The 26,119-nt window shown below is 44.1% G+C and overlaps 1 protein-coding gene across 1 annotated transcript; it reads right to left on the reverse strand.

The window, feature by feature from the left end:
• Nucleotides 1–5,652: 5,652 nt before the first annotated feature.
• LOC140740357 (uncharacterized) lies at nucleotides 5,653–25,847 on the reverse strand. The gene is made up of 5 exons (XM_073069502.1): nucleotides 25,320–25,847; nucleotides 19,604–19,700; nucleotides 14,909–15,023; nucleotides 7,049–7,159; nucleotides 5,653–6,178 (listed from the first exon to the last, which is right to left on the reverse strand). Exons 1-5 carry the CDS (start codon nucleotides 25,698–25,700, stop codon nucleotides 6,169–6,171), a joined length of 714 nt encoding a protein of 237 aa, XP_072925603.1. The 5' UTR covers nucleotides 25,701–25,847; the 3' UTR covers nucleotides 5,653–6,168.
• Between the last annotated feature and the right edge of the window lie 272 nt (nucleotides 25,848–26,119).

The raw sequence follows: 26,119 nt of genomic DNA on the forward strand, positions 1-26,119 counted from the left end.
ACAGGAGCTACCTTACCTTGACCCACAACATAACCAAGGTAAGTCACAGTGGCATGTCCAAATTCACTCTTAGTTAAGTTAGCTTTTGAAAGCCTTTCAAACAATTTCTCCACCGCAATAATGTGTGCTTCCCAAGTATCATTTCCTGTCACTAAATCATCAATATAAGCATCTGTATCTTTCAATCCCTTAATCACAGAGTTAATCATCCTCTGGAAAGTACCTGGGGCATTCTTCATCCCAAATGGAAGAACATTATATTCATATAACCCAGATGGGAATTATAAATGCAGAAATCTCTCTACCTCTGTCCGTTAGTGGAACACACCAATACCCTTTCAATAAATCAATCTTTGTAAGGAACTTTGCTTTTCCAACTTTATCTACACAATCATCTACTCTAGGAATTGGATATGCATCTGTTTTCGTTACAGCATTCACCTTCCTATAGTCCATACAAAACCTAATACTATCGTCTGGCTTTGGCACCATAACACAGGGTGAACTCCAATTTGAGTTAGAAAGTCTAATAATATTATTCTCTAACATATATTTAATTTCTTTCTCAGCAAGTTCACATTTTTCTATGTTCATCCTATATGGGTGTTGTTTAATGGGTTTGGCATCTCCAACATCTACATCATGTGAAGCTATAGTAGTCCTTCTCGGAATGTCTGGAAACAAATCTTTATATTTAAAAATTAATTTCTTCATCTGCTGTTGCTGCTGTGGCTGTAAATGTGCTAGTTTCTCGTCAATATTTTCCAGAATGGCTGAATTTGGTAACCTGACAGAAACAATGTTGGAATTAGAATGAAATTCAGATGAATCATCTATCATGTTCCTAGTTAGATCAGATTCATTATCATTAACCACAACAGTCACAGTATCAGATTGTTTCTCATAATATGGTTTTATCATATTTATATGGCAAAGTTGTGTTGGCCTTCTATGATCTGGAGTTTTTATCACGTAATCCACATCATTGATTTTAGACACAATTTCATAAGGACCATGAAATCTAGCTTGTAAAGGATTCGTTTGCACTGGGAAAAGAACCAGCACCTTATCTCCAGGCTTAAACATCCTCATCCTAACTTCTTTATCGTACCAAGTTTTCATTTTCTCCTCAGCCAATTTTAAATTTTCCTTGGCTAAGCTACAAGCTTTATGTAACCTGTCCTTAAATTTCAAAACATAGTCCAACAAATTAGTGTGTACTTCCTTACTAATCCACTGTTCTTTTAATAAAGCTAAAGGTCCTCTAACTCTATGCCCAAATACAAGTTCAAATGGACTGAAACCTAAAGATTCTTGTACCGATTCCCTTACTGCAAACAAAAGTAAGTTTATACCCTCATCCCAATCACTTTCATTTTCCACACAATATGTTCTAATCATATTCTTGAGGGTAGAATGAAATCTCTCCAAGGCACCTTGTGATTCTGGATGGTATGCAGACAAAATGATTTGCTTAGCTCCCAATTTATAAACTATCTGTTGAAACAATCCAGACATAAAATTACTGCCTTGATCAGATTTTATTTCCTTAGGTAATCCAAAATAAGTAAAGAATTTTATAAGAGCCTTTGTCACAGTTTTAGCTGTTATATTCCTAAGTGGTACTGCCTCTGGAAACCTAGACAAAGTGCACATGATAGTCAACAAGTACTGATAACCAGTTTTTGTCTTTGGTAATGGACCTACACAATATATAATAATAATAGAAAATGGTTCACCAAATGCTGGAATAGGTTGTAATGGAGCCACTGGTGTAATTTGATTAGGTTTACCCACAATTTGACAAGTATGGCATGTTCTATAAAACATCGCCACATCTTTTCTTAGACCAGGCCAGTAAAATTGTTTTAAAATCTTGCCCACAGTTTTCCTTACCCCTTGATGTCCACCTAAGGGCACACTATGAGCTAAAGTCAAAATCTCATTTCGATAAATTTTAGGGACAACTACCTGGTAAACAATATTCCATTCATCACTTGCAGGAATTGTAGGTGATCTCCACTTCCTCATCAACACTCCTTTTTCAAAGAAATACCCTACAGGCACCTTCTCAATTTCACTATCTGGTAGAGCTTGTTCTCTTAATTTTATAATCTCAGGGTCCTTACTCTGCTCTGCTATCATCTCCTTCTGAGACAGAGATAAATCTTCATAGTCAGACTTACTCCAAGAATCTTGTACAAACAATGTAGGTAAGAAAGTCTCTGACACATCCTCAAAACTCGAATCCTGAGTTGAATGGTCATGAGTAACAACCTCATTCTGCGCATCAATCTTTTTAGCCATAGCTCTAGTCACAACACAGGAAGAATCTGTGTTAGAATTCATCTGTGGTTCCTCTGACTCCATTGTCAAATGCACTTCAGGAAAAACTTGTCCACCTGCCAAGTTATTACCTAACAATAAAGAAATACCCTTCACAGGTAAGCTAGGCTGTAGTCCTACTTTAACAAATCCTGTAACTAACCCTGACTTTAAATTTACTTTATGCAAATATACAGGCATAAAAGCACTCCCAACACCTCGTATATAATTTACTTCACCAGTATCAGACTCTTCATTAAATTTCAACACACTGTCTAATATCAGTGAATGAGAAGCTCCAGTATCTCTAAGGATTTTTATTGGCACCGGAGTAGATCCTTCTTTCAAGGATACAAACTCTTCAGTTATAAAATGATCATATCCCTTTTTAACTTGCTCAGACTCTAACAAAACCTCATTTGTGTTTATCAAACACTGTGGATTTACAGGTGTTTCAGTATGTTGCACACAAGCATCTGGGACTGCTTCCTTCTCTTTCTTTTTCAATCGGAAACAGTTAGCTATTACATGGCCAGGTTTCTTACAATAGTTACAAATAGGACCAAACTGTCTTTCCTTCACAGGTTTTCCTTCCTCCTTACCTTTCTCATTAACTTCTGATTTAATTTCTGATTTACCTTGAGTCTCTGTGTTATTTTTCCTCCTAAAAATTCTGCCCTGAGGAAATTTATTCTTATGGATTAAAACATACTCATCAGCTAATCTAGCAGAGTCATGCAATGAGTATCCCTCTCATTTAAGTAGGTCCTTACTTCAACAGGGATGATTTTTTAAAATTCCTCCATTAAAATCAGCTCTTTCAATTTATTATAGTCCCCATTTACATTTTTAGAAGAAACCCATCTCTCAAAACACACAGCTTTATCATAGGCAAATTCCACATAAGTTTTTTCCACAGACTTCTTCAAACTTCTAAATCTTTCTCTATACACTTCTGGGACCAATTCCTATGCTTTCAAAATATGCTGTTTCACAATATCATAATCTAGTGCTTGCGCAGCAGTTAAAGCTGTATAAACTTGTTGTGCTTTGCCTTTAATAACACTCTGTAACAACACTGACCATTTATCTTTCGGCCACTCTGAAATCTGAGCAATCGTTTCAAAATGTTGGAAATATCTTTCTGCTTCTGATTCACTAAATGGAGGGACCAATTTAATTTCTTGACTAGAAACAAACGGTTTTCTAGAACCAGAAGACTGATTCTCAGACCTTAATTCCGCCATCACATATTCAAATTCCCTTTTTTTATTATCAGCTTCTAAACTACAATGCTCCAATTCTGCTTTACTTTGTTCTAACTTCATTTGTTCGATTTGCAACTGCATCTCTAGATTACTTATTGGAAACGAATCTAAAATAGATTCATCAAAATCACCCGAATCTACATAGTGTGACACGATTTTTCTCTGTATTAGAGCCTTTGATGTAGACCTCGAAATACCTTTAAGTTCCAATCTACTAGCTATCTCAGACACCTCATTTTTTTTTGCCTTCACTAACAACTCTGCGTCTGGCGAAGCCAGAAACTCATCAATATTCATTGTTGCCAAATAGCACTCACAAGCCAATCAAACAAAAGAATTGAGTATTCCCCTTTTCCAAAACACCGATTCAAAATTTAACAAGCATTTAAACTCAAAAATGGTTCATCCTGGATGAGCCCCCATATTTATGTTACGGATTCAGCAACAACAAATATATAAGTGAGGCAGGGTTTCTTATAACAAATAAAACATTTATTAAACACTGAAAAACAAACCCCCAAAAGTAAACAAATGACTAACGTAACCGGAAACCAGCTGCTGTGTGGCAGCTTAAACAGTTCTTAAAGCGATAAAGTGAAAACAGTTCTTAAAGCGATGTTGCAAAAACAGTTCTTCAAAGTAGTACTGCAAAAGTTCAAAATGCTTACAGTCCATTAAAGGAGAGACTTTTTAGATGATTTGAATTCTCTTTCACGTCGTGTTGTTGCGGTTCCCAGTCAAACTATACTTTTCCCCGGAGAATTTACGAGATGAAAATGAAACGGCTTAAAGGCACTGACCTTTCCTGGACAAAATTGTACCCAACCCTTTCTGCTATCATGTGCAGGGGTTACCACGGGCACAGCCAACGAACTCCTTCCGAATGAGGATCAAACAAGGTCGAACCTGTTTCACCATCGAAATCGACTTTCCTCAATCTTTTAACTCCCGAACTTCGATCTTCACTCTCCACTGATTTTTAACTGGCAGTATTATAAAGAATCTGCCAGCAATGACCTTTTAAACTTTAGGCATTAAATAAAACTCCACCTTTCAACCAAACTGCGTCATAATATTGGACCACGCAGCGGCATGGAGTCAAACTAGCAAATCCAGCCACGAACTGCCCCTCCTCACAGGGAGGGGTCCTCCTTTTATACCCAGTAAAAACAACCTGTCACATGACCTCTACTGGCAGGAAAATGACGTCACTCCACCATCACAAGACCACTACCTTAAGTCCAGTATAGCTTCAACACCACTGTCACGTGACAAGTACAAGATACCCACGGGCACGTAACAATACCAATAGTGAACAGTTTGAGTAAGCTACCAGCTGGAATCTAATTGAAAGGTTCAGAGGTTAGTGTTATAAATAGGATAACCAATATCTGGGACTAAGTTACAGGCTAGTATCTAATGGAAAGGCTTTGGAGTTTTCATTGAGAATAATGGTAATGAGTATGTTTTTTTTAATGATAGTCTATTGATGGTTTAGAAGGGCCATCCAACCCTTAGACACATGCCACAGTTTCACTGATTTGTATGGAGGTGTGCCAAGATACTTGTTGGCAATCGTGCTAAGCTTCTGTTACTGGTTTCAGTGCAGACAAAGCAGATGGTTACACTGAGTCCTGCTGGACTCCTGTGTTGTTGTTTGGTGCTCTGCTCCAATGCAGTATAGTGCACAGTGGTTAAATTACTGGGCTAGTACCCAGGTATCTGGTCAGTTGATATGGAGATGCAAGTTCAAATCCCACTGTGAGATATAACAAAGCCTTGGTAACTACTTGGTAACCTTATAACTAATCCCAGGTAAAGAAGTAAACCTTGAATCAAAAGCTTGTATCATTTGTAGATTGTTTCAAAAAGCCACTTGCTTTCCAATCCAGAAATCTGTCATCCTTATGAGTCCGGTCTCTGTGTGACTTGAAGCAACACCCCCCTCTGAAATGGTCAGCAAGACTGGCTGCCGAATTTCAAGTCCTATGAATGAAGTAAAAAATATCTAGATGGTGTCTGGAACTACCAGGAGTCCAACAGAAGCAACAGGATCTGATTTGACAGCTGCATTTAGCAATTATATTTTATTGTAAATTTAATAAAAACACACACACACACAGTAACTCCATAGCCAAAATAGGAATAGACAAGGGACATGTCCCACTTTGTACAGAGGTAGCAGAAGTGATCACCAGATGAGAGTGAGGACAGGAGGATACGTTCTGCTTCATTGATGTGACAATGCACAGTGGAGAGGGGGGTGGTGGGTCCAAAACTGGAGAGGAGGTTTCAAGTCCATGAGAGGGCAGACCATGTGAGCTGAGGAATAGGAGGGGAATACTTTACATTCAGTGCCGTACATGTTATCGTTATGGGTTATATCACCGGCTGGGCTGTAGATCTTCACACCCACTATTTCCACATGACCACCTTGGGGAGTGTGGGAGTGGCTGCTTCATCACAGGGTAACAGCTCAGATTCCTTTAGGGGACTGTGTCCAGAGGGTCAGAATTCATGTTTCCTTCTGTTTATAACCAGCAATCATTCCCTTCACACTGGGGTCTTCCTTTCTTCATTGACACCTTCAGGACACAACAAAAATCCTCAGACATGTCTATTGTCCTTCAGCCCACCGCCCACAAGAATCGCCAACACACACTCTGCATATCCCTTCTCCGTACTCCGGCATAATGCCTGAAGCTCTAACAACAGACAGCTCAGCTCCACACCTCCCTTACCCCACCCTCCTCTCGCCATTCCCCATACCCTACTCTCCATTGCTGACCCCAGGGCACCCCCACCCACCCCTCTTGATCTACACGTATTCCTCACACCCTACCCCATCCCAAACTCCTCATCCACTGTCGTCCTCTAATCCCTCTCTCCCTTTTCCACATCAGGACACCACAGCCCAAACCCTCTCCCTCACCCTTCCCCTCATTGCCCATTCCCCACACACAACCTTCTCTGTAGCCCTCCCCCAGTCACCTTCCCTCCTCTCCCACAGTTCGACTCATCACCTGCTCCGCACACCTCACCTTCCATGCCTCATTCCCCACCTGCTCTCCATACACAACCTTTCCCCTATCTCTCACTATACAGCCCCTTCTTTCATTCTTTCCTTTGTTCCTCCCTCATGCTTTCTCAAATAACACTCCTTCTTCCTAATACAAACCCTTTCCCACTTTCTCTCTCCCACACCTCCACACCCAAACCATCCTCCAGACCCCATCCCATAACCTTTCTCCACATCTCAGCACCTTTCCCTCAGATGCCACCACCCCACACCAGCCCTCCTGCAATGTTCTCCACTCACTCCTCCCACCTTCTCCCATTCCTCTCCTCCACACGTCCTACACCATCTCCCACATTCCTCAGCTCCACCCTACATTACCACACACGTCCTCCCCTTCTTCACAGTTCATGACTTTCCTTTCAGTGCTTCAACTTACCCATCACTGCTTCTGCAGCACCAAGCCAGGAAAAAACCCAAAACAAAACACGAAATGAACCACCAAACGTTATATTTCTGATTGTCACATGATTTACTCTGACAGTTGTATCTGTAAGAAACAAGTTCAGGTAATTAAGAATTAATTTCTAATTGTCTTTAAAACAGAGAATGATAAAAGGCCTTCCTGAGGCCCAGGTATAGTACAAATATTAGTGGTTCAAATTCGCTGGCAATTCTCTTCACAACCCAGGGGTTTTTGACCCCCACATCTCTACACACCCAACCTTTGCACCTATATCTACCTTCCTACCCTTCTACACCCCATTTAATCCTTTCCCACTGCCCATCTTATCACCAGGCTTTTGTAAGAACTAGTTTAAACCAATTAATAGAATGTTGCAAATGTAAAAGCCTATTTAGAAGTGTTTCTGGTGTATTTCAGTGTTTGTCTTGCAGCAATGGAACAGTGAGGCAACACAACTACTGCAGTATTAATGGTCTTGAAGTAGTTTTAGATCAAACTGCAAAGTATGATGGTTAGTCGTGGAATGTACTGCAACAGAAAAATGCGTGAAACGTGCGGACTGTGAAATGTTGTTTGAAGCAGGGAGAAAAAAAGTACATTAAATTTACCTGGAATATGTCTACAAAGCAGTTGTTCTTTTTGGCGAGGGAGGGTGTTGGGTGTTTGGGGTTTGGGAGTTTCGTTACCTTTTCCTTTCCATGTGGGAAAGGGGAGCGGAGAGATTTTTCCTTCAATGACTCAATGTAGTTCATGGCTATCTTGAGAAGACGAATATCAGAGTTGTATTGTACACGCATACTTTGACACTAAGATGAACCTTTGAAGAAGGGTTTTATATAGAACAACAAAATACTGCAAGAAACGCAAAACACACAGAAATACTGCAACACACAGTCCTGAAGAAGGGTCCTGGACTGAAACTTCAACTGTTTGTTCATTTCCACAGTTGCTGCCTGACATGCTGAGTTCTTCCAGCATTCTGTGTGTGTTGCTTTGGTTTTCCAGCATCTGAAGGATCTCTTGTGTTAACAAATTACAGCATATGTCTAAAGACTGAAACAAAAACATAAAATACTGGAAATGCTCAGAGGCCAAGTATGGTTAGTGGAAAGAGAAACAAAGTTAATGCTTCCGCTCAGAGACTCTTCATCAGAATTAGAAAAGTGAGAAAAAAGTTGGTTTCAAGTTATCGAGAGAGGGGGAGGAGGATTGAATTGGACAAAAGGAATTTCTCTGATAGATGAAGTCTCTCACACCTTCTCCTCCTCACCTGCCCATCACCTCCCTCTGGTCCCCTTCCTCCTTCCCTTTCTTCTGAGGTTCACTGCCCTCTCCTGTTAGATTCTTTCTTTTGCAGCCCTATACCCCATTAATCTATCACCTCCCACCTCTGACTTCATCCCCCCTCCCCCAACCACTCACCGTACCCCTCGCATGGTCTTATCAATCACTTGCCACCTTCCCTTCCCACTCAGCCCACCTTCTATTCTGGCTTCTGGTAGAAGGAGATGAGTTATACAGCTCTCGTTACATCCACGTGCAGTTCAACTCTTTGAGTGATTATGCAGAAAGTTTGAAGTTAATAACTCAGTTCCTTTCACCCTAGGCCACGAACTTATCAATCACCTCTGCTGTGGACCACTCCTGGAGGTCCAAGATGCCGACTTCTATAAAGAAGGGATCCGTATGCTCCACGACCGCTGGACTAAGTGTGTAAATGAAGGAGGGGATTATGTTGAAAAATAAATGTGCTACGTTTTCTAAAATTGACTCCTCCTACCTTAGGCCACGAACTTGTCAATCACCCCTCGTATCTATATCTCTCTGCAGACTCTCTGTATCTTCTGCACAATTTATTTTCCGCTCAATTTAGTATCATCAGCAAATTCAGACACACTACACTCGGTCCCTTCTTCCAGATCGTTAATGTATAACATGAACAGTTGCGGGCCCAGCACGACCCCTGTGGTACACCGCTCACCACTGATTGCCAACCAGAGTAACACCCATGTATCCCAACTCTCTGCTTTCTATTAGTTAATCAATCCTCTGTCCATCCTAAAACATCACGTCTAAATCTATGTATCTTTATCTTATGGAAAAGTCTTTTCTGTGACACCTTATTGAAAGCCTTCTGGAAATCCAAGTAAATAACACCCATCTGTTCCCCTCTATCCACTGCGCTCATTATATCCTCAAAGAACTCCAGTAAGTTTGTCAAACAAGACCTGCCTTTGCTGAATCCATGCTGTGTCTGCCTGATGGCTCCATTCCTTTCAAGGTGCTTTGCTATTTCTCCTTTAATGATAGTTTCAAACATTTTCCCAACTACGGATGTTAAACTATCTAGCCTATAGTTACCCGCCTTTTGCCTACATCCTTTTTTGAACAGTGGCATGACATTCGCCATCTTCCAATCTGATGGGACCTGCCCAGAATCCATAGAATTTTGGTAAATCATTACCAAAGCCTCTATAGCTTCTGCCATTTCTTTCAGTACCTTGGGAAGCATTTCACCTGGACCAAGGGACTTAGCTATCTTCACGCCCACAAATTTGCTCAGCACTACCTCTTTAGTGATAGCTATTGTATCGACGTCCTCAGCTCCCATCGTATCCATAACATCTCTCTTTAGCACGTTAGATGTGCCCTCCACTGTGAAAACCGACACAAAATATTCAAAGCCTCAGCCATTTCCTCATTACCCATTATCAATTCCCCCTTCTTGTCCTCCAAGGGCCCTGCATTCACTTTTGCCACCCTTTTCCACTTTATATAATTATAAAAACGTTTACTATCTGTTTTTACATTTTGTGCCTGTTTATTTTCATAACCTAGCGTCCCTTTCTTTATTGCTCACTTAGTGGTACTTTTTAAGGTTTTCCCAGTCTTCCAGTTTCCCACTATTCTTGGCGACTTTGTATGCACGAGCTTTTAGTTTGATGTCTTCTTTTATTTCCTTAGTTATCCAAGGCTGGCTCTCCCCACCCTTACTGTCCTTGCTTTTAACTGGACTATACTTTTGTTGAGCACTGTGAAAAATTTCTTTGAAAGTCTTCCACTGTTCCTCAGCTGTCCCACCACATGACCTGTGTTCCCAGTCTACACTAGCCAAATCCTCCCTCCTCCCGTTGTTTAGACATAATACACTGGTTTTAGATTGAACTATGGCACCCTCCATTTGTAAGAGAAATACAATCATATCTTTCTAAGAGGATCCATAACTACAAGATCACTAATTTTACCCTGTCTCATTGCCAGGACCAGATCCAAGATAGTATGTTCCCCTGTAGGTTCAGTAACACACTGGCGCCTCTAGGCCCTACCCCTCCCCCTCCCTCTATTGCTGGGCTTCGGCCCTCTCTTCCCCCCCACCCCCCCATTCCTGATGAAGGGTCTCGGCCCAAAACGTTGGCTACTCTTTTCTCACGGATGCTGCCTGACCTGCTGAGTTCTTCCAGCATTGTGTACGTATTCTTTGATCCACAGCATCTGCAGTTGTATTTTTGTGTTTTGATTCGTTACTCCTATACGGATGTAATCTATGAAGTCCACCTCAAGACTGCCTCATCCAACTTGATTCACCCAATCTATATGCAAGTTATAGTCCCCCTTGATAACTGCTGTTCCATCCTAAATGCCTCAGATATTTGTTTATTGCCTGTACCACTGTAGTGTTATTATTCGGCGGCTGATAGACAACTCCCAGCAGTGATTTATTCCCTTTATTATTCCTAATCTCTACCCAGATGGATTCAACATTCTGCTCCTTAGGTCTTATATCATCTCTCACTATCACCCTGATCTCATCCTTAATTAAGAGCGCTACTCCACCTCCCTTACCTTCCAGCCTATCCTTCCGTATTATCTGATATCCTTGGATATTTAATTCCCAATCCTCTCCACCCTGCAACCACGTCTCTGTAATGGCCACTAAATCATACCCCTTTGTACCGATTTGTGCCACAAGTTCACTGACCTTGTATCGAATACTACGGGCATTCAGATAAAGTGCCCTTACACACATTGTGCCTTTAAAATCTTGTAATTTTTTACTCATTTGCACTTGACTTTTCTTCACTCCAATCTTACTTTTCCCTTTTTTATCTTTAGTTTTTTTCTTTATTCTTATCCACATTTTTTCATTTTACTTCATGCATACTTCTGCAATCTGTTGAACCTACTCCCCTACTATTTAGTTTAAAACCCTATCCACTGCCTTAGTTATGTGATTCTCTATAATCCAGGCCCCATCACAGTTCAGGTGGAGCTCTTCACATTGGTACAGCTCCCTCCTTCCCCAATACTAGTGCTGATTTCTAATGAATTCAAACCCACTTCTCCCACACCAATCATTAAGCCATGCATTTAACTCTAATCTTTTTGACCCTCTGCCAATTTGCATGTGGTTTAGGTAGTAATCCAGAAATTACTACCTTTTGGTCCTGCTTTTTAATTTAGTCCCTAGCAGCTCAAATTCCCTCAGCAAAACCTCTTTCCTCATTCTACCTATCTCATTGGTACCCACATGGACCATGACGACTGGATCTTTCCCCTCCCACTGCAAATTCCTCTGCAAGTCAGATTAAATGTTCATTCCCCTGACTATACTATCCCCAATTACCACTACATTTCTCTTCTCAGCCTCCCCTCTTGAATGGCTCCCTGAACTACGACGCCACAATTAGGATGCTCATCCTTCCTACAGCCCCCACTCTCATCCACGTAGGGAGCAAAATCTCTGACCTGTTCGACAAGCTCAAGGGTTGAGGCTCCTCCAGCACTGTCGCTTGGATCCCACCACCTGCCTCACTCACAGTCACACCCTCTTGTCCCTGACCACAGACCGAATTTGAGGCAGCTAATCTAATGTGACTACCTCCTGAAACAGAGAATCCAGGTAACTCTCCCCCTCCCTGATGTGCCACAGTGTTTGAAGCTCAGATTCCAGGTCATCAACCTTGAGCCCGAGTTCCTCGATCGGTCAACACTCGCTGCAGATGTCACGGTCTGGTCTGTGATATCCGCATTCCAGTTCACGGTCCAGGCCGTGAATTCTGGACTCCGGGTCTTCTGGCTGTCATCTTGGGGCTGGGAAGATAAGTGGCCCTGGGATCGAGTGTGCGTGCTGTCTCTTCTTGTCAGTATCCCCTTGGAGCAACCTGCTGGTGGAAGGCTACTGCAGTCATTCGTGATCTCTAGGCCTGGTTGGAGGACCACCGCTTCATGGAGCCCTGTTGTCTCTAGTCGGAGCGGTTATCGGGGTATGGATTCGGCCATTTCTGGGGCCAGCTGTCTGCCACTCCGAGCTGGAGATGGATTTGGCTGTTTCTGGTGCCAGCCAAGGTTGCTGGCCGCCCTGAGACTCTGAGCCACCCTGGACTGACCTCCCCTCCTGTCCTTGCCTCCGTGGGGTAAGTCAGGCTGTCCTTGCCGTTATCCTGTGGTTGGATCGTCCCTTCCTGTCCTTGCCTCTGTTGGGTAAGTCAGGCTGTCTTTGCCGTTACCCTGAGGCTGGACTGTTCTCTTCCCCTCCCCATCTGAATCCCTGACAGTTTCCTCAGTGGTTTACCTCAGCAATCATCCCAGCCCGGTGTCCAAGAAAGGGGCCTGGCCCTGCATCCTAAGAAGGGTCCCAGCCCTGTGCTCTAAGAAGGAATGCCTTGTCCTGCCCATGCCTAGTTCTGGGGTCCAAGCCCGAGTCAAGACCCAAGTTCTGGGTCCTTGTCCGGTCTCTGGCTCGGAGTCCAAGCCCAGGCTCCTGGTTCCCAGTTCCTTGTCTTGTTCCTGCTTTCCTAGCCAAAGTCCTAGCCCAAGTCTGTGTTCCTGTCCCAGCTCCTAGTCTGTGTCCAGTCCCGTCCCTAACTCTAGTCCAGTCCAATTCCCAGTACTTCAGTGTCTGTGTCTTGCATTTGGGTCCGTTCCCAACGCCCCCTCGTATGACAGCAGATGTGGTCACTAGGAACCACAATGGGTCCACCAGCTCCCACATCATGCAGCTACTGCATATCACCTTACCCAGCATCATCCCTACTTTATTTAATTAGCTCTAATTTAGTGACTTTTTATTCAACCACGACAAAAGCCTTGCTTGCTACTTACCTGTACATCTTTGCTAAAGCCTCAAGTCCCCACTCCTACACTGGTCCCCTCACACAATGGCCACTCTGCTTTGACCCTGCTTTACTTTTATTTGCTCCTGCTAATGAATTGCGAATTGATCGGTCCACCACTAATGCGCCAATCCCCGTGAAATGCACTTTTTAAAAAACTCTTCTCCCCAACCATACAAAGCTCACTCTCTCTTCAGATCAATCGGTCCACTGCTAATTTGTTGCCCTCCATAGATGCTGCTTGACTTGCTGAATTCCTCCAGTACACTGTGTATGTTTGATAGCTGAAGACAAGTTTGCCATGGAGAAGTACTGTTTACAAAGCTGCCTTCGGGCAAGATGTTGATGAGGAAATTAGAGCATAGGACATAGAACACTCCAGCACAGTATGGGCCCATCAGCCCACAATATTGTGCCGACCTCTTAATCTACTATAAGATCAAAAAACTTCTCTCTCCAACATTGGTCAATTCTTCTATCATCTACGTGCCTTCCGAAGAGATTCTTAATTGCCCCTGAAGTATCACCACCCCTGGCAGGGCAGGGCATTCCACAGCCCGCCACTCTCTGTGTACCTCGGACATCCCCTCTATAACTTTCATAATTCACACTAAAACTATGCCCTCTTGTATTAGCCAAATTGGAGGAGGGAAAAACACAAAACAAGAGACTAAAAAGGAGAAAGGTGGGAAATAGCCAGTTGGTCAATTAGAGCCTCTGGAGTTGAAAAAAAAATCAAGAGATTCTGCAGATGCTGGAAATCTTGTACAACACACAGTGAGAACAAGCTCAGTGATGCAAAAGACTGCATTTGTGGAAGGAACTGGTGTGCCCTGTATTCAGGGAAAAAACAAAGGGCCCACAGGTAGCCATGGTGAGAAAAAGAAAATATAAACTGATTGGCTGAATGAGAAATATGAGCCAGTTCCAAGCAGGGAAATGGAAACTGTCAAAGTGGCAGAGTAAAACAGATCTGGAAGTGAGTGTATGAAAGAAGTGTTCTGATACTGAGAGAGAGGACAAGTATGACAAGAAGGAAGAGAAAACAGGAGAGACAGTATGAGACCCACTCCGACGGCAGTGAGGTTTTGTGGGAGGACTGTGACTACTGTTTGTGTTAAGTTTGGTTTCTTTATACCCGATAGATCTTCCTTAATAAACCTGTTACCAATATACCGATATCCTGTCCTGATGAAGGGTCTCGGCCCAAAACGTCAAGTATTAATTCATTTCCATATACGCTCCCTGACCTGCTGAGTTCCTCCAGCATTTTGTGCGTGTTATGGATATCCTGCTTCACTTCTCACCTCTAACCTCTGATGAAAGGTGATTAATATAAAATGTTAACTCCGTTTCACTCTCCATCAACCTGAATGATTCCCGCACTTTCATTTTTGGCAGTATTTAACTGCCCAGAAATTTGGGATAGTGCGACAATTGTTGGATTTACCCCAGAGCAAGATTATCTGCCTTTCCAGTTTCTGCCATAGACCGATACAGGACAGAAAGATGTAATTCTGTCTTTCATTGTGTCAGTGGCGTCCCTTTTCCAATCGCTTCTGCTTTCACCACACTTACCCCAGAGAAATGCAGCGTTTTTTCCCTTTCACACGTATCTCTAAATCCCCACCTGAGTTTAATCTACGCACCCATCTCTGGGCCCCATACAATCCCCTGTAGGACCTCAAATAAAATTATTTTAAAAGGCACAAGGTCTCACCGTGCATGATTCAGTTCAAACCTATGGCTTTCCAGAATGTTTTCATTATTTTTCTTGCACCTCTGCATCTCGCGGCTGTAACGCTCTTGTGCCTCTTGACAATCCTGAAGATTACCTTTAAAAATAAGAGTTACAGATTGGTGAACTGGGGAGAATGGATAAAACAATGCAAATTAAAACCTTGTGTCTGTGTTTCATAATTTACGTGAATAATATTTGAAAGATCCCTCTGTGTTCTAATCTAGTCTGGCACGTGTGGGAATGACAGAGTGAAACACCTTCTCTTACATAGGGTGTTAAGTTTGGGCCTGTTTATTTTAGTTGAGGAATATCTGAGGTATGCTCCTGTTGCTTTGAAGTTCACTCTGTGTCAATGCACCAACACTGATTCCCCAGTTAGCAGTCCCAAAACACAGGAGCCGGCTATGACCTGATTGCAACTTGGGAGATCTTGCTGTATGGAGCAACATACTATGTTTCCTACGAGAGCTCTCCTTGCACAGAAGGCAGTGTGAACATAGAACATAGAACAGTACAGGAACTGACCCTCTGGCCACAATGTTATGCCAAACCAGCTGAAGAGCAAATCAAAAATATCCAAACACTAATCCCTCCTACCTACTCCATGCCCGTATTCCTCCATCTTCCTTACATCCATGTGCCTAGGTATGCAGTAAATGTATTCAGCATATTCAAGAAGTTGGATGTTTCTCTTTGGGTTTAGGGAGTCAAAGTCAGTAGGGAGAAAGGTTACTTAATTTAGATACTCCTCCATGATGATATTGCAGAGCAGAACAGGCTCAAGGAAGAACATGAGAAATAGATTCAGGAGGCCATCTGGCCATCGAGCCTGCTCCATCATTCAATAAGACCGTGGATGATCTGACCATGGGCTTAGCTCCACCTGCTTGCCGATTCTCTATAACCCTTAATCCCCCTGCCTAATAAGCTCAGTGGATTCCAGTTAACTATTAGTTGTACATGAGGACCAGGACATTTTGGACCAATTAAATGGTTGCCCCAATTAACCAAAGTTTCATGGAAATAGCTGAATAACAAATTATCTATTTAAATGACATAGTGAACAAGTTAGAACACTACCAATATTACTAAGGCACTCTAAAACTAGGTATTAGCTCTGAATAGTTATCAAGAGAGGAATTCACCCAGGGCAGCCTGAACTGCTTCACTGGGCAGATAATTCCCCAGATTCACTACCATCTGGGAAATGCAGTTCTTTCTCGTCTCCATCCTAAATTCTCTCACCTTAATCTTGAGGCTATGACCCTAATTCTAGTCTCACCTACCAGTGAAAACATCATTCCTGTCTCTGTTTTATATATCCCTTTCATAATTCTTCTAAATTCACTAAATATAGCTCCAGATTATAGCCTCATAGATTAACTCCATCAACTCCAGAATTATCTAGTGAAGCTCCTCTGCACCACCTCCAAACCCAGTACATCCTTTCTCAAGTAATGAGACCAAAACTCCATGCTCTACTGCAAGTGCATCTCAAACAGTATGCTATACAGTTGCAGCATAAACTTCTCTACTCTTAATTTCAATCCTTCTAGCAATGATGTCCAATGTTCCACTTGCCTTTTTGATAACTCGTTGTCACTGAAACCAACCTTTTGCAATTTCAAGACCCTCTGCGCTCTTTCACCATTTAAATAATAGTCTCCATCTGCCAGACACTTGTCCACTCACTTAACCTATCTATATCTCTCTAAGGACTCTCTGTATCCTCTGAGCATTTTGATTTTCCACTCAATTTTGTGCCTTCAGCAAAGTTAGACATGCCACACTTGGTCCTCTCACCCAAATTGTGAAGGCACAGGACTGTGAGCCCAGCAGTGACCCCTGTGGCAGTCCGCTCACTACTGGCTACCCGCCAGAGAAATACCCATTTATTCCAACTCTCTGCCTTCTGTCAGTTAACCAATCTATCCATGCTAATACATTACCCATAACTCCATGCATCCTTATTTTATGGATAAGTCTCGTATTCAGCACCTGAACGTTGCCAAGCAACCGAGTGATCACTTTGTCAAGTTTGCCAATGACATGACAGTGGTGGGGCTCATCACCAAAAACAAAGAGACAGCCTACTGATAGAGGTAAAGGAGCTCAAGGACTGATGCCAGGTAAAACACCTCTTCCTCAATGTCAACAAGACAAAGGAGATGGTTACTGGCGGTAAACAATCTTGTACTGAATGCCTTCTAGAAATCCAAGTACACATCATTTTCCTATTCCCTTCTATCCACAATGTTCATTATATCCTCAAAAAACCCCATTAAATTTGTCAGACAGGAATGTCCTTCATGAATCCCTGCTGTGTCTGCCTATCAGGTGTCTTGTTATTTGTTCTTTAGTGACAGCTTCAAGTACTTTCCCAACTACAGACGTTGATCAAACTGGCCTATAGTTACCTGCCTTTTGCCTACATCCATTTGCTTAAACAGTGGCATGACAGTCACTGTCTTCCAATCTGCCAGGACCTGCCCAGTGTCCAGAGAACACAGGTAAATTATCACTAACTCCCCTTCTGTAATGAATAAACTCTTCTTGGCCTTCCAGCCAGGTGCAGATATCAATTTTAACCGACATTCTGATGACAAACTCTGCCATCTTCATCAGGGATGATGTCTAGTCCGGTGGTATTTATACCCCTGTCTGTCCCTCCTGATTGGTTAGTCCTCATCCAATCAGGTTTCCACTGTCCCACCTTATTTACTATCAAATTCCAGTTCTTACTTAGAATAAGCCCTTTGTCTTTGCTAAAATTCTTTTTCTCTGGTTTTATTTCAATGGCTTCTTCACCAGATGGTCCCAAAAGGCATTAGCATGGCACAGCAGTTTTGTGCCATCAAAGTCAACCCTATGGCCATTGCAAATGCAATGTTCTGCTACCGCCAGTTCCTCTAGGTAAGCCAAATGGATACAACTCCTCTGCTTCTTGATGCAAGTTTCCATTGTCTGGCTGAGATACACTGTTCCGCTTCCACACAGAATCCAGTAAACCCCAGCCGTCCTGAATCCCAAGTCATCTTTCACCCACGTAAGCTGTGATTTGAGCTTCCTTGCGGGTACGTGGATTTTCTTCAAGATCCTAGCTATCCTTCCAGAAACCATGGAAGTATAGGGAAGACAGGGTGTCACAACGGGTTCCTCCTTGTTTTTAGATTTCCCGGGTTTTCCATCGGCCCATTTAGGGACCCGATTGGTTTTCTTTACCTTGTAGCCATTCTGTAGGAATGTTGTGCGTAGTCACCAGGATCCTGAAGAAATACAGGATTAACTCCATCCACAATCCCGCAAGGAAGCTCAAAATCACAGTTTATGTGGGTTAAAGATGACCTGGGACTCAGGTAGGCTGGCGATTACAGGATTCCCTGCGAATGCCAAGCAGCGTATATATTGGCCAGAAGGGGCGTATGGTGGAAACCCGCATCAATTGTACAGGAGGTGTATCTGTTTGCGTTACCCAGAGAAATCAGCAGTAGCAGAACACTGCATTCATAATGGCCATTGGATTGACTTCGACTGCACAAAACTACCGTGTCGCACCAGTGGCTTTTCGGACCGCCTGGTGGACGAAACCATTCAAATAAAACTGGAGGAAAAGAATTTTAACAAGGACAAAGGCCTCACTCTGAGTAAGAACTGGAAATCAATTGTAAGCAAGGTAGGAGAGAAGAAACCTGATTGGATGAGGACTAACCAATCAAGAGGGATGGACGATGGGGGCATAAATACCATCGGAATATACATTTCTCCTAATAAAGGTGGCAGAGTTTGTCATCGAAACATCAGTTAAAATTAATAGCTGTACCTGTCTGGAAGACCAAGAAGAGTTTATTCATCAAATACACCGGGAAAGCACGAGATCCTTTCTCATCTCTTCTATAACTTCTGTCATTACTTTCCATCTTCACTTCCCACTGCATTCCTGACATCTCTCATTAGCATGTTAAACACGTCTTCCACATCACAATACTTCTGCTCCTGTTTTCTATGACAACACTTCAGAGTATTCCATTGGCTGGGAAGTGCTTTGTAGGGATAAGGATTATCAATGGTACAATGCAACTGTTTCTTTAATTCTCTACCCTCTTCCGCTGAATGGAGTGACCCCTTATGGAATGCAAGGCCAGATGGCTCATCTAATGCCATCGTGCCCAAGCCCAAGCAGACAGGCTATCCAGGCAAGAGATTCTGCAGATGCTGAAAATCCACAAAAATTGCTGGAGGAACTCAGGTCAGGCAGAATCTATGGAAAGGAATAAGCAGCTGACATCTTGCGCAGAGGCCTTTCATCACCTGCCTGAGCAACAGAGTCCCTCCAGCATTTTGACAGCAACATTGCTGCCATCCATCTAGTGGCGACAAGGATGATAAAGATTTGCTTTTTTTGTTCAGGCTTAGTTCACTGAAGAGGGAATTACTGGAGGAAGCAGTCGACAAGCACCTGGTGTGGGAGGAGCTGTCCTGGGTCTAGCGGAGTTTGAACCACATTTCTGTACAGCTCTGGGCTCATACTTCTCCCATTTCCTGCCCTCTCCTGCATCCTTTTGAGCTTGAACTGCTGCCCATTACGTGCTGTCCAATACCACCCTGATCCCGTTCTCTCGGGCGCTCTGGACATTCCTGAAGCAGCTATACAAATGCAATCATTGTTGACCTCACCTTCCAGTTCCTCCTTTTTGGAATATAAGCCCTTGTTCTCCTCACTCAGTTTTTTGATGGTTTCATCCTGAGCTGCGTTCTGTTTTTCCAGTAATGTCTGTTTAAAGAGAGAAAAGCAAAGAATGTCTTTCTCTGGATCAAACTCAAAATCAAGTTTATTGTCAAAGGCACAAGTGCATTGAGAAACTTTACTTACAGTAGCATCACAAACACTTTGCATTAGAGAGTTTATGTTCACAAGAAAAACATAAATATAACTGCATATTATACAAAATTAAATGAGAAAGGAAAGAATTGGAACAAAATATCTATGGTATGTAAAGTGGTCATAGTGTTTATGTACTGAAGTAGTGTTTCCTGTTTACAAGTTGTTTCAAGAACTGAATGTTTGAAGGAAAGTAACTGTTCTTGAACTTGGGACTTCAGGCTCCTGTACCTCCCATCCTGTGGTAGGTGCTTCATATTTACACCTTGACGTTTTCCCAACGACTTGACTTTCAGTGTTACAGATGAACATAAATGCTTCCTGTTTTCATTTCACTGTTAGCCACAGGTTATTAAGAAGGCAAACGGAATGTTGGCCTTCATTGCTAGAGGGATTGAATTCAAGAGCAGGGAGGTCATGCTGCAACTATACAGGGTACTGGTGAGGCCGCACCTGGAGTACTGTGTGCAGTTCTGGTCTCCATACTTGAGGAAGGATATACTGGCTTTGGAGGCGGTGCAGAGGAGGTTCACCAGGTTGATTCCAGGGATGAAGGGGTTAACCTATTAGGAGAGATTGAGTCACCTGGGACTCTTCTCTCTGGAGTTCAGAAGAATGAGAGGGGATCTTATAGAAACATACAACATTTTGAAAGGGATAGATAAGATAGAAGTAGGAAAGTTGTTTCCATTGGTAGGTGAGACTAGAACTGGGGACATTGCCTCAAGATTCAGGGGAGAAGACTTAGGACGGAGATGAGGAGAAACTGTTTTTCCCAGAGAGTGGTGAATCTGTGGAATTCTCTGCCCAGGGAAGCAGTTGAGGCTTCCTCACTAAATATATTTAAGATACAGTTGGATAGGTTTTTACATAGTAAGGGAATTAAGGGTTAGACACTAGACACTAGAATACTACAGCACAGTACAGGCCCTTCAGCCCTCCATGTTGTGCTGACCCATATATTCCTTTAAAAAAGTACTAAACTCATACTACCTTGTAACTCTCTATTTTTCTTTCATCCATGTGCCTGTCCAAGAGGCTCTTAAATACCCCTAATGTTTTAGCCTCCACCACCACCCCTGGCAAGTCGTTCCAGGCTCCCACAACACTCTGTGTAAAAAAAACTTACCCCCTGGTGTCTCCCCTAAACTTTGTACATCTGCCCTCGGGTGTTTGCTATTCATGCCCTGGGAAACAGGTACTGGCTATCCACCCGATCTATGCCTCTCATAATCTTGTAGACCTCAATCAAGTCCCCTCTCATCCTTCTACGCTCCAAAGAGAAAAGTCCCATTTCTGCTAACCTTGCCTTATAAGACTTGTTTTCCCATCCAGGCAACATCCTGGTAAATCTCCTCTGCACCCTCTCCATAGCTTCCATATCCTTCCTATAATGAGGTGACCAGAACTGAACACAATACTCTTAAGTGTAGTCTCAGCAGAGATTTGTAGAGTTGTAACATGACCTCTCTACTCTTGAACTTAATCCCCCTGTTAATGAAGCTTAGCATCCCATAGGCCTTCTTAACTACCCTATCAACCTGCTCAGTGACCTTGAGGGATGTATGGATTTGAACTCCAAGGCCCCTCTGTTCATCCACACTCATAAGTAACCGACCATTAACCCTGTACTCAGCCTTCTGGTTTGTCCTTCCAAAATGCATCACCTCACACTTGTCCAGATTGAACTCCATCTGCCACTTTTCTGCCCAACTCTACATCCTGTCTATATCCTCTTGTAACCGATAACCTACAGCTCCATCCACAACTCCTCCAATCTTCATGTCATCCACAAACTTACTCACCCATCCTTTCTCCTCTTCATCCAGATCATTTATAAAAATCACAAAGAGCAGGGGTCCCAGGACAGATCCTTGCACCCACTAGTCACCGACCTCCAGGCAGAATATTTTCCTTCTACTACTAGCCTCTGCTTTCTTCCTGTAAGCCAATTATTTTATCCAAACAGTCAAGGTTCCATTGATCCCATGCCTCATGACTTTCTGGATGAGTCTTTCCTGGGGAACCTTGTCAAATGCTTGGCTAAAGTCCATGTAGACCACATCTACCACCCTACCCTCATCAATTTCTTTTGTTATCTCTTCAAAAAACTCAATTAGGTTCGTGAGGCATGACCTTTCCTTCACAAAGCCATGTTGACTATCCTTGAGTAGAATGTACTTCTCCAAATGCTCGTAGATCCTATCCTTAAGAATCCTTTCCAATAGTTTGCAGACCACCGATGTAAGACTCACCAGTCTGTAGCTCCCAGGATTCTCCCTATTACCTTTTTTAAACAAGGGAACTACATTTGCCATTCTCCAATCCTCCGACACCTCCCCAGCAGCCAAAGAGGATTCAAAGATCATAGCTACTGCTCCAGCAATCTCTTCTCTCACTTCCCACAGCAACCTGGGGTATATCACATCTGGCCCAGGGGACATATCAATCTTAATGTTTTTAAGAAGATCCAACACTTGTTCTTCCTTAATCTCCACATTGTCCAGCACACAGGCCTGTTCTATTTCGACCTCACCCTGATCAAGGTCCTTTTCACTTGTGAATACTGAAGCAAAGTATTCATTTAGGACCTCCCCAACCTCCTCTGCCATCAGGCACATGTTGTCTTCTGTATCTTTTAACGGTCCACCTTCATTCTTGTCATCCTTCTATTCTTCACATACACATAAAATGCCTTGGGATTCTCCTTAATCCTACATGCCACGGCTTTCTCGTGCCCCCTTTGAGCTCTCCTAAGTCCTTTCTTAAGCTCCTTCCTGGCTACCCTATATTTCTCATGAGCCCCTCCTGCTTCCTGCTTCTTATATCTAACATATGCTTCCTTCTTCCTCTTGATGAGTAGCCTCACGGGTTTCGTCAACTACGGTTCCCTTTCCCTACCATTTTTTCCTTGTCTCAGTGGGACAAACCTATCCTGAACCCAGCACAAGTGGTCCCTAAACTTCCTCCACATTACTTCTGTGCTTTCCCCTTTGAACATCTGTTTCCAATTTACTCTCACTAGTTCCTGCCTCATCCCTTCATAGTTAGCTCTTCCCCAGTTAAGTACTTTACCATTTCGTCTGATTTTATCCCTTTCCATAGCTATGCTGATGCTAAGGGAGTTGTGGTCACTCTCACCAAAATGCTCCCCCACCAAGATGTCTGTCACCTGACCAGGTTCATTACCCAGAACCAGATCCAGTATGGCCTCTCCTCTCGTCGGCTGATTCATACTGTGTCAGGAATCCTTCTTGAACACACCTGACAAATTCAGCCTCATCTCTCCCCCTTGCACTCAGGAGGTACCAGTCAATATGAGGGAAGTTGAAATCACCCATAACTACTACGCTGCATTTCCTGCACCATTCTAAAATCTGCCTGTTTATCTGCTCCTCGGTGTCCCAAGGGCTATTTGGAGGCCTATAGACTATTCCCGGCACAGTGATTGATCCCTTCCTATTTCTGACTTCCACCCAGACTGACTCCGTGGACACTCCTTCTGCAGCGTCTTCCCTTTCTATAACTGTGATACTATCCCTGACCAGCAATGCCACTCCCTCCCCCCCTTTTCTACCTCCCATCCTATTCCTTTTAAAACACTTAAACCCTGGTACCTGCAACAGCCAATCCTGCCCTTCCTCCAGCCAAGTTTCAGTAATGCCTACAACATTGTAGTTCCACGTATTGATCCATGCTCTAAGTTCATCCCCTTTATTCCTAATACTCCTAGCATTGAAATAGACACATTTCAACCCCTCTAACTGTTACATTTATATTTTGTCCCCTGCCTGTCCTTCCTCATCAACTCAGAACACATAGCATCATACCCTTGTCCTTCTACCCTAATCTCTGCACACACATTCTGATTCCCACCCCCCCCCCCCCCGCCAAACTAGTTTAAACCCACCCCAGCAACTCTAGCAAACCTGCCCGCCAGGATATTGGTCCCTTTCCAGTTCAGGTGCAGCCCGTCCTTTTTCTACAGGTCAGACCTTCCCCAGAAGAGATCCCAATGATCCAGAAATCTGAACCCCTGCCCCCTGCACCAACTTTTCAGCCACACATTCATCTGCCAAAGCTTCCTGTTCCTACCCTCTCTGTCTCGTGGCACAGGCAGCAGTCCCGAATTACCACCCTTGAGGTCCTGCTCTTTAACTTCTTTCCTAACTCCCTATATTCCTTCTTCAGGACCTCATCCCTACTCCTATCTATGTCATTGGTCCCCACATGGACCATGACATCTGGCTGCTCACCCTCTCTCCTGAGAATACTGAGAACTCAATCCGAGATATCACGGACCCTGGCACCAGACCATCTGGGATTCTCGATCTCTCCAACAGAGCCTCTTATCTGTCCCCCTAACTGTTGAATCCCCTATCACTACTGCTTTCCTCTTTTCCCTCCTTCCTTTCTGAGCTGAGGGTCCAGTCTCGGTGCCAGAGACACAACCACTGCAACTTCTCCCTGGTAGGTCGTCCCCAACAGTATCCAAAACGATATACTTATTGTTGATGGGAACGGCCACAGGGGTGCTCTGCCCATTCTGTCTAATCCCCTTCCCTCTCCTGACAGTCACCCAGCTACCTGTCTCCCTGAAACTCCGATCTATTACTGCCTCTGCTTCCCGAATGTTCATCCACAGAGCACAAGGTTATGGGGAAAAGGCAGGTAATTGGAGCTGAGGAGCTGAGTTTACGGACAGATCAGCCAAGATCTTATTGAATGGCGGGGCAGGTTCGATGGGCCGGATGGCCTACTCCTGCTCCTATTTCTTAAGCTCCTATAGGGAATACTGCCGGTTGTTTTGACATTTTCGGCAATATCCTCACTCATGGAGCAGAGAATAAAACACATGGTAATCACCGTGATTAATGCATGATTTCTGCTGAAAACAAACTGGAACCAACAGTGTCCCACACCGGGTTTGTGAGGTCACTTCTCAGCGTTGTCTGTGGTGCGCAAAGTCCAGTTGTGGTGTCGTGTTAGCGAGATCACCTGGTGCAGAGACGCTCGAGGGCTGGGGATGGGGAGTAGGTACTGGACTGGAATGTGGCAAGGCAGAGAGAGCCCGACCCCATACCCAGTGAAAGTGAGGGAGTGCCACCCTGTCAGAGGTGCCCGGGTGAGGTGAACCACACTGGGGGAGTTGGAGGGGCAGCACAAGGAGGAAGCACTGAACAAAATTCTGGATGTTGGATTTTCAGAGAAGGGGTGTTCAGCCAGTACTCGCCATGGACAAGGCACACGTCAGGAACGCAGTGGGTAAGTGAGGCGCCAACTGCTCTCAGGAAGCTCCACGCCATGTGGGCAATGCAGCCAATTGGATGGCATCTTACCAGCCAACTTAAGACACTTGTCACCTCTGTGAGCTATGCCTAGTCCACCTGGACAACACCTCCCAAATCTCCACAACCAGAAGGGCACCGGATTCCAGTCCCGGGTCCTACTCATCAGCTCTGGGGCATTACTGCCCCGTGTGATCTCTGTCCCAAGATCCAGGTGTCTCACCTTGCATTTCTGCCGACACTCCTGCAGCTCGTCTCTCTCCTTCCGCAGCTCGTCTCTCTCCCTCCGCAGCTCGTCTCTCTCCTTCCGCAGCTCGTCGCTCTCCCTCGGCAGCTCGTCTCTCTCCTTCCGCAGCTCGTCTCTCTCCCTCCGCAGCTCGTCTCTCTCCCTCCGCAGCTTCCCGTTCTCCTCCCGCAGGCTCTCTTTCTCCCTCTGCAACTCTCTGATCCTCTGCAGCCCCGCCGTCTCGGGATCATACCCCAGACTGGAGGGAAAGAGCGTCCATCCCAGGACGCCGAGGACGAAGACGAAGACGACGGCAAAGAGCAGGGACCAGGGGTAATGCCGATAGAGAAAACTCCTCTGCATCCTGCCTGGCCACATGGAACCTCAGCAACAAGTCGTGAGCGGCCGGTAACTCCTCCCTGGCTGGAACTCAGCGCCAAGTGATCATGGGGAGCGAGAGGTACAAACACGCTGGAGGAACTCAGCAGGTCGGGCAGCATCCGTTGAAAGGAGCAGTCAAGGCCCTTCGTCAGGACAAAAGAAGGAAGTGGCAGGGGCCCTATAAAGAAGGAGGGGGCAGGGGCCCTATAAAGAAGGTGGGGGGGAGGGTGAAAAACCAATCAGATGAAAGATCAAGGGGTGGGGGAGGGGAAGCAGGGAGGGGATAGGCAGGAGAGGTGAAGGAGGAATGTAAGGGGAAAACGCTATGGGTAGTAGAAGAGGGCAGAATCATGAGAGAGGTGATAGGCAACTGGAAGAGGAGGCAGTGAAACTGGGATGGGGGAAGGGAGAGGGAG

Source organism: Hemitrygon akajei, chromosome 16 (assembly GCF_048418815.1).
Source record: "Hemitrygon akajei chromosome 16, sHemAka1.3, whole genome shotgun sequence".
Lineage (NCBI taxonomy): Eukaryota > Metazoa > Chordata > Chondrichthyes > Myliobatiformes > Dasyatidae > Hemitrygon > Hemitrygon akajei.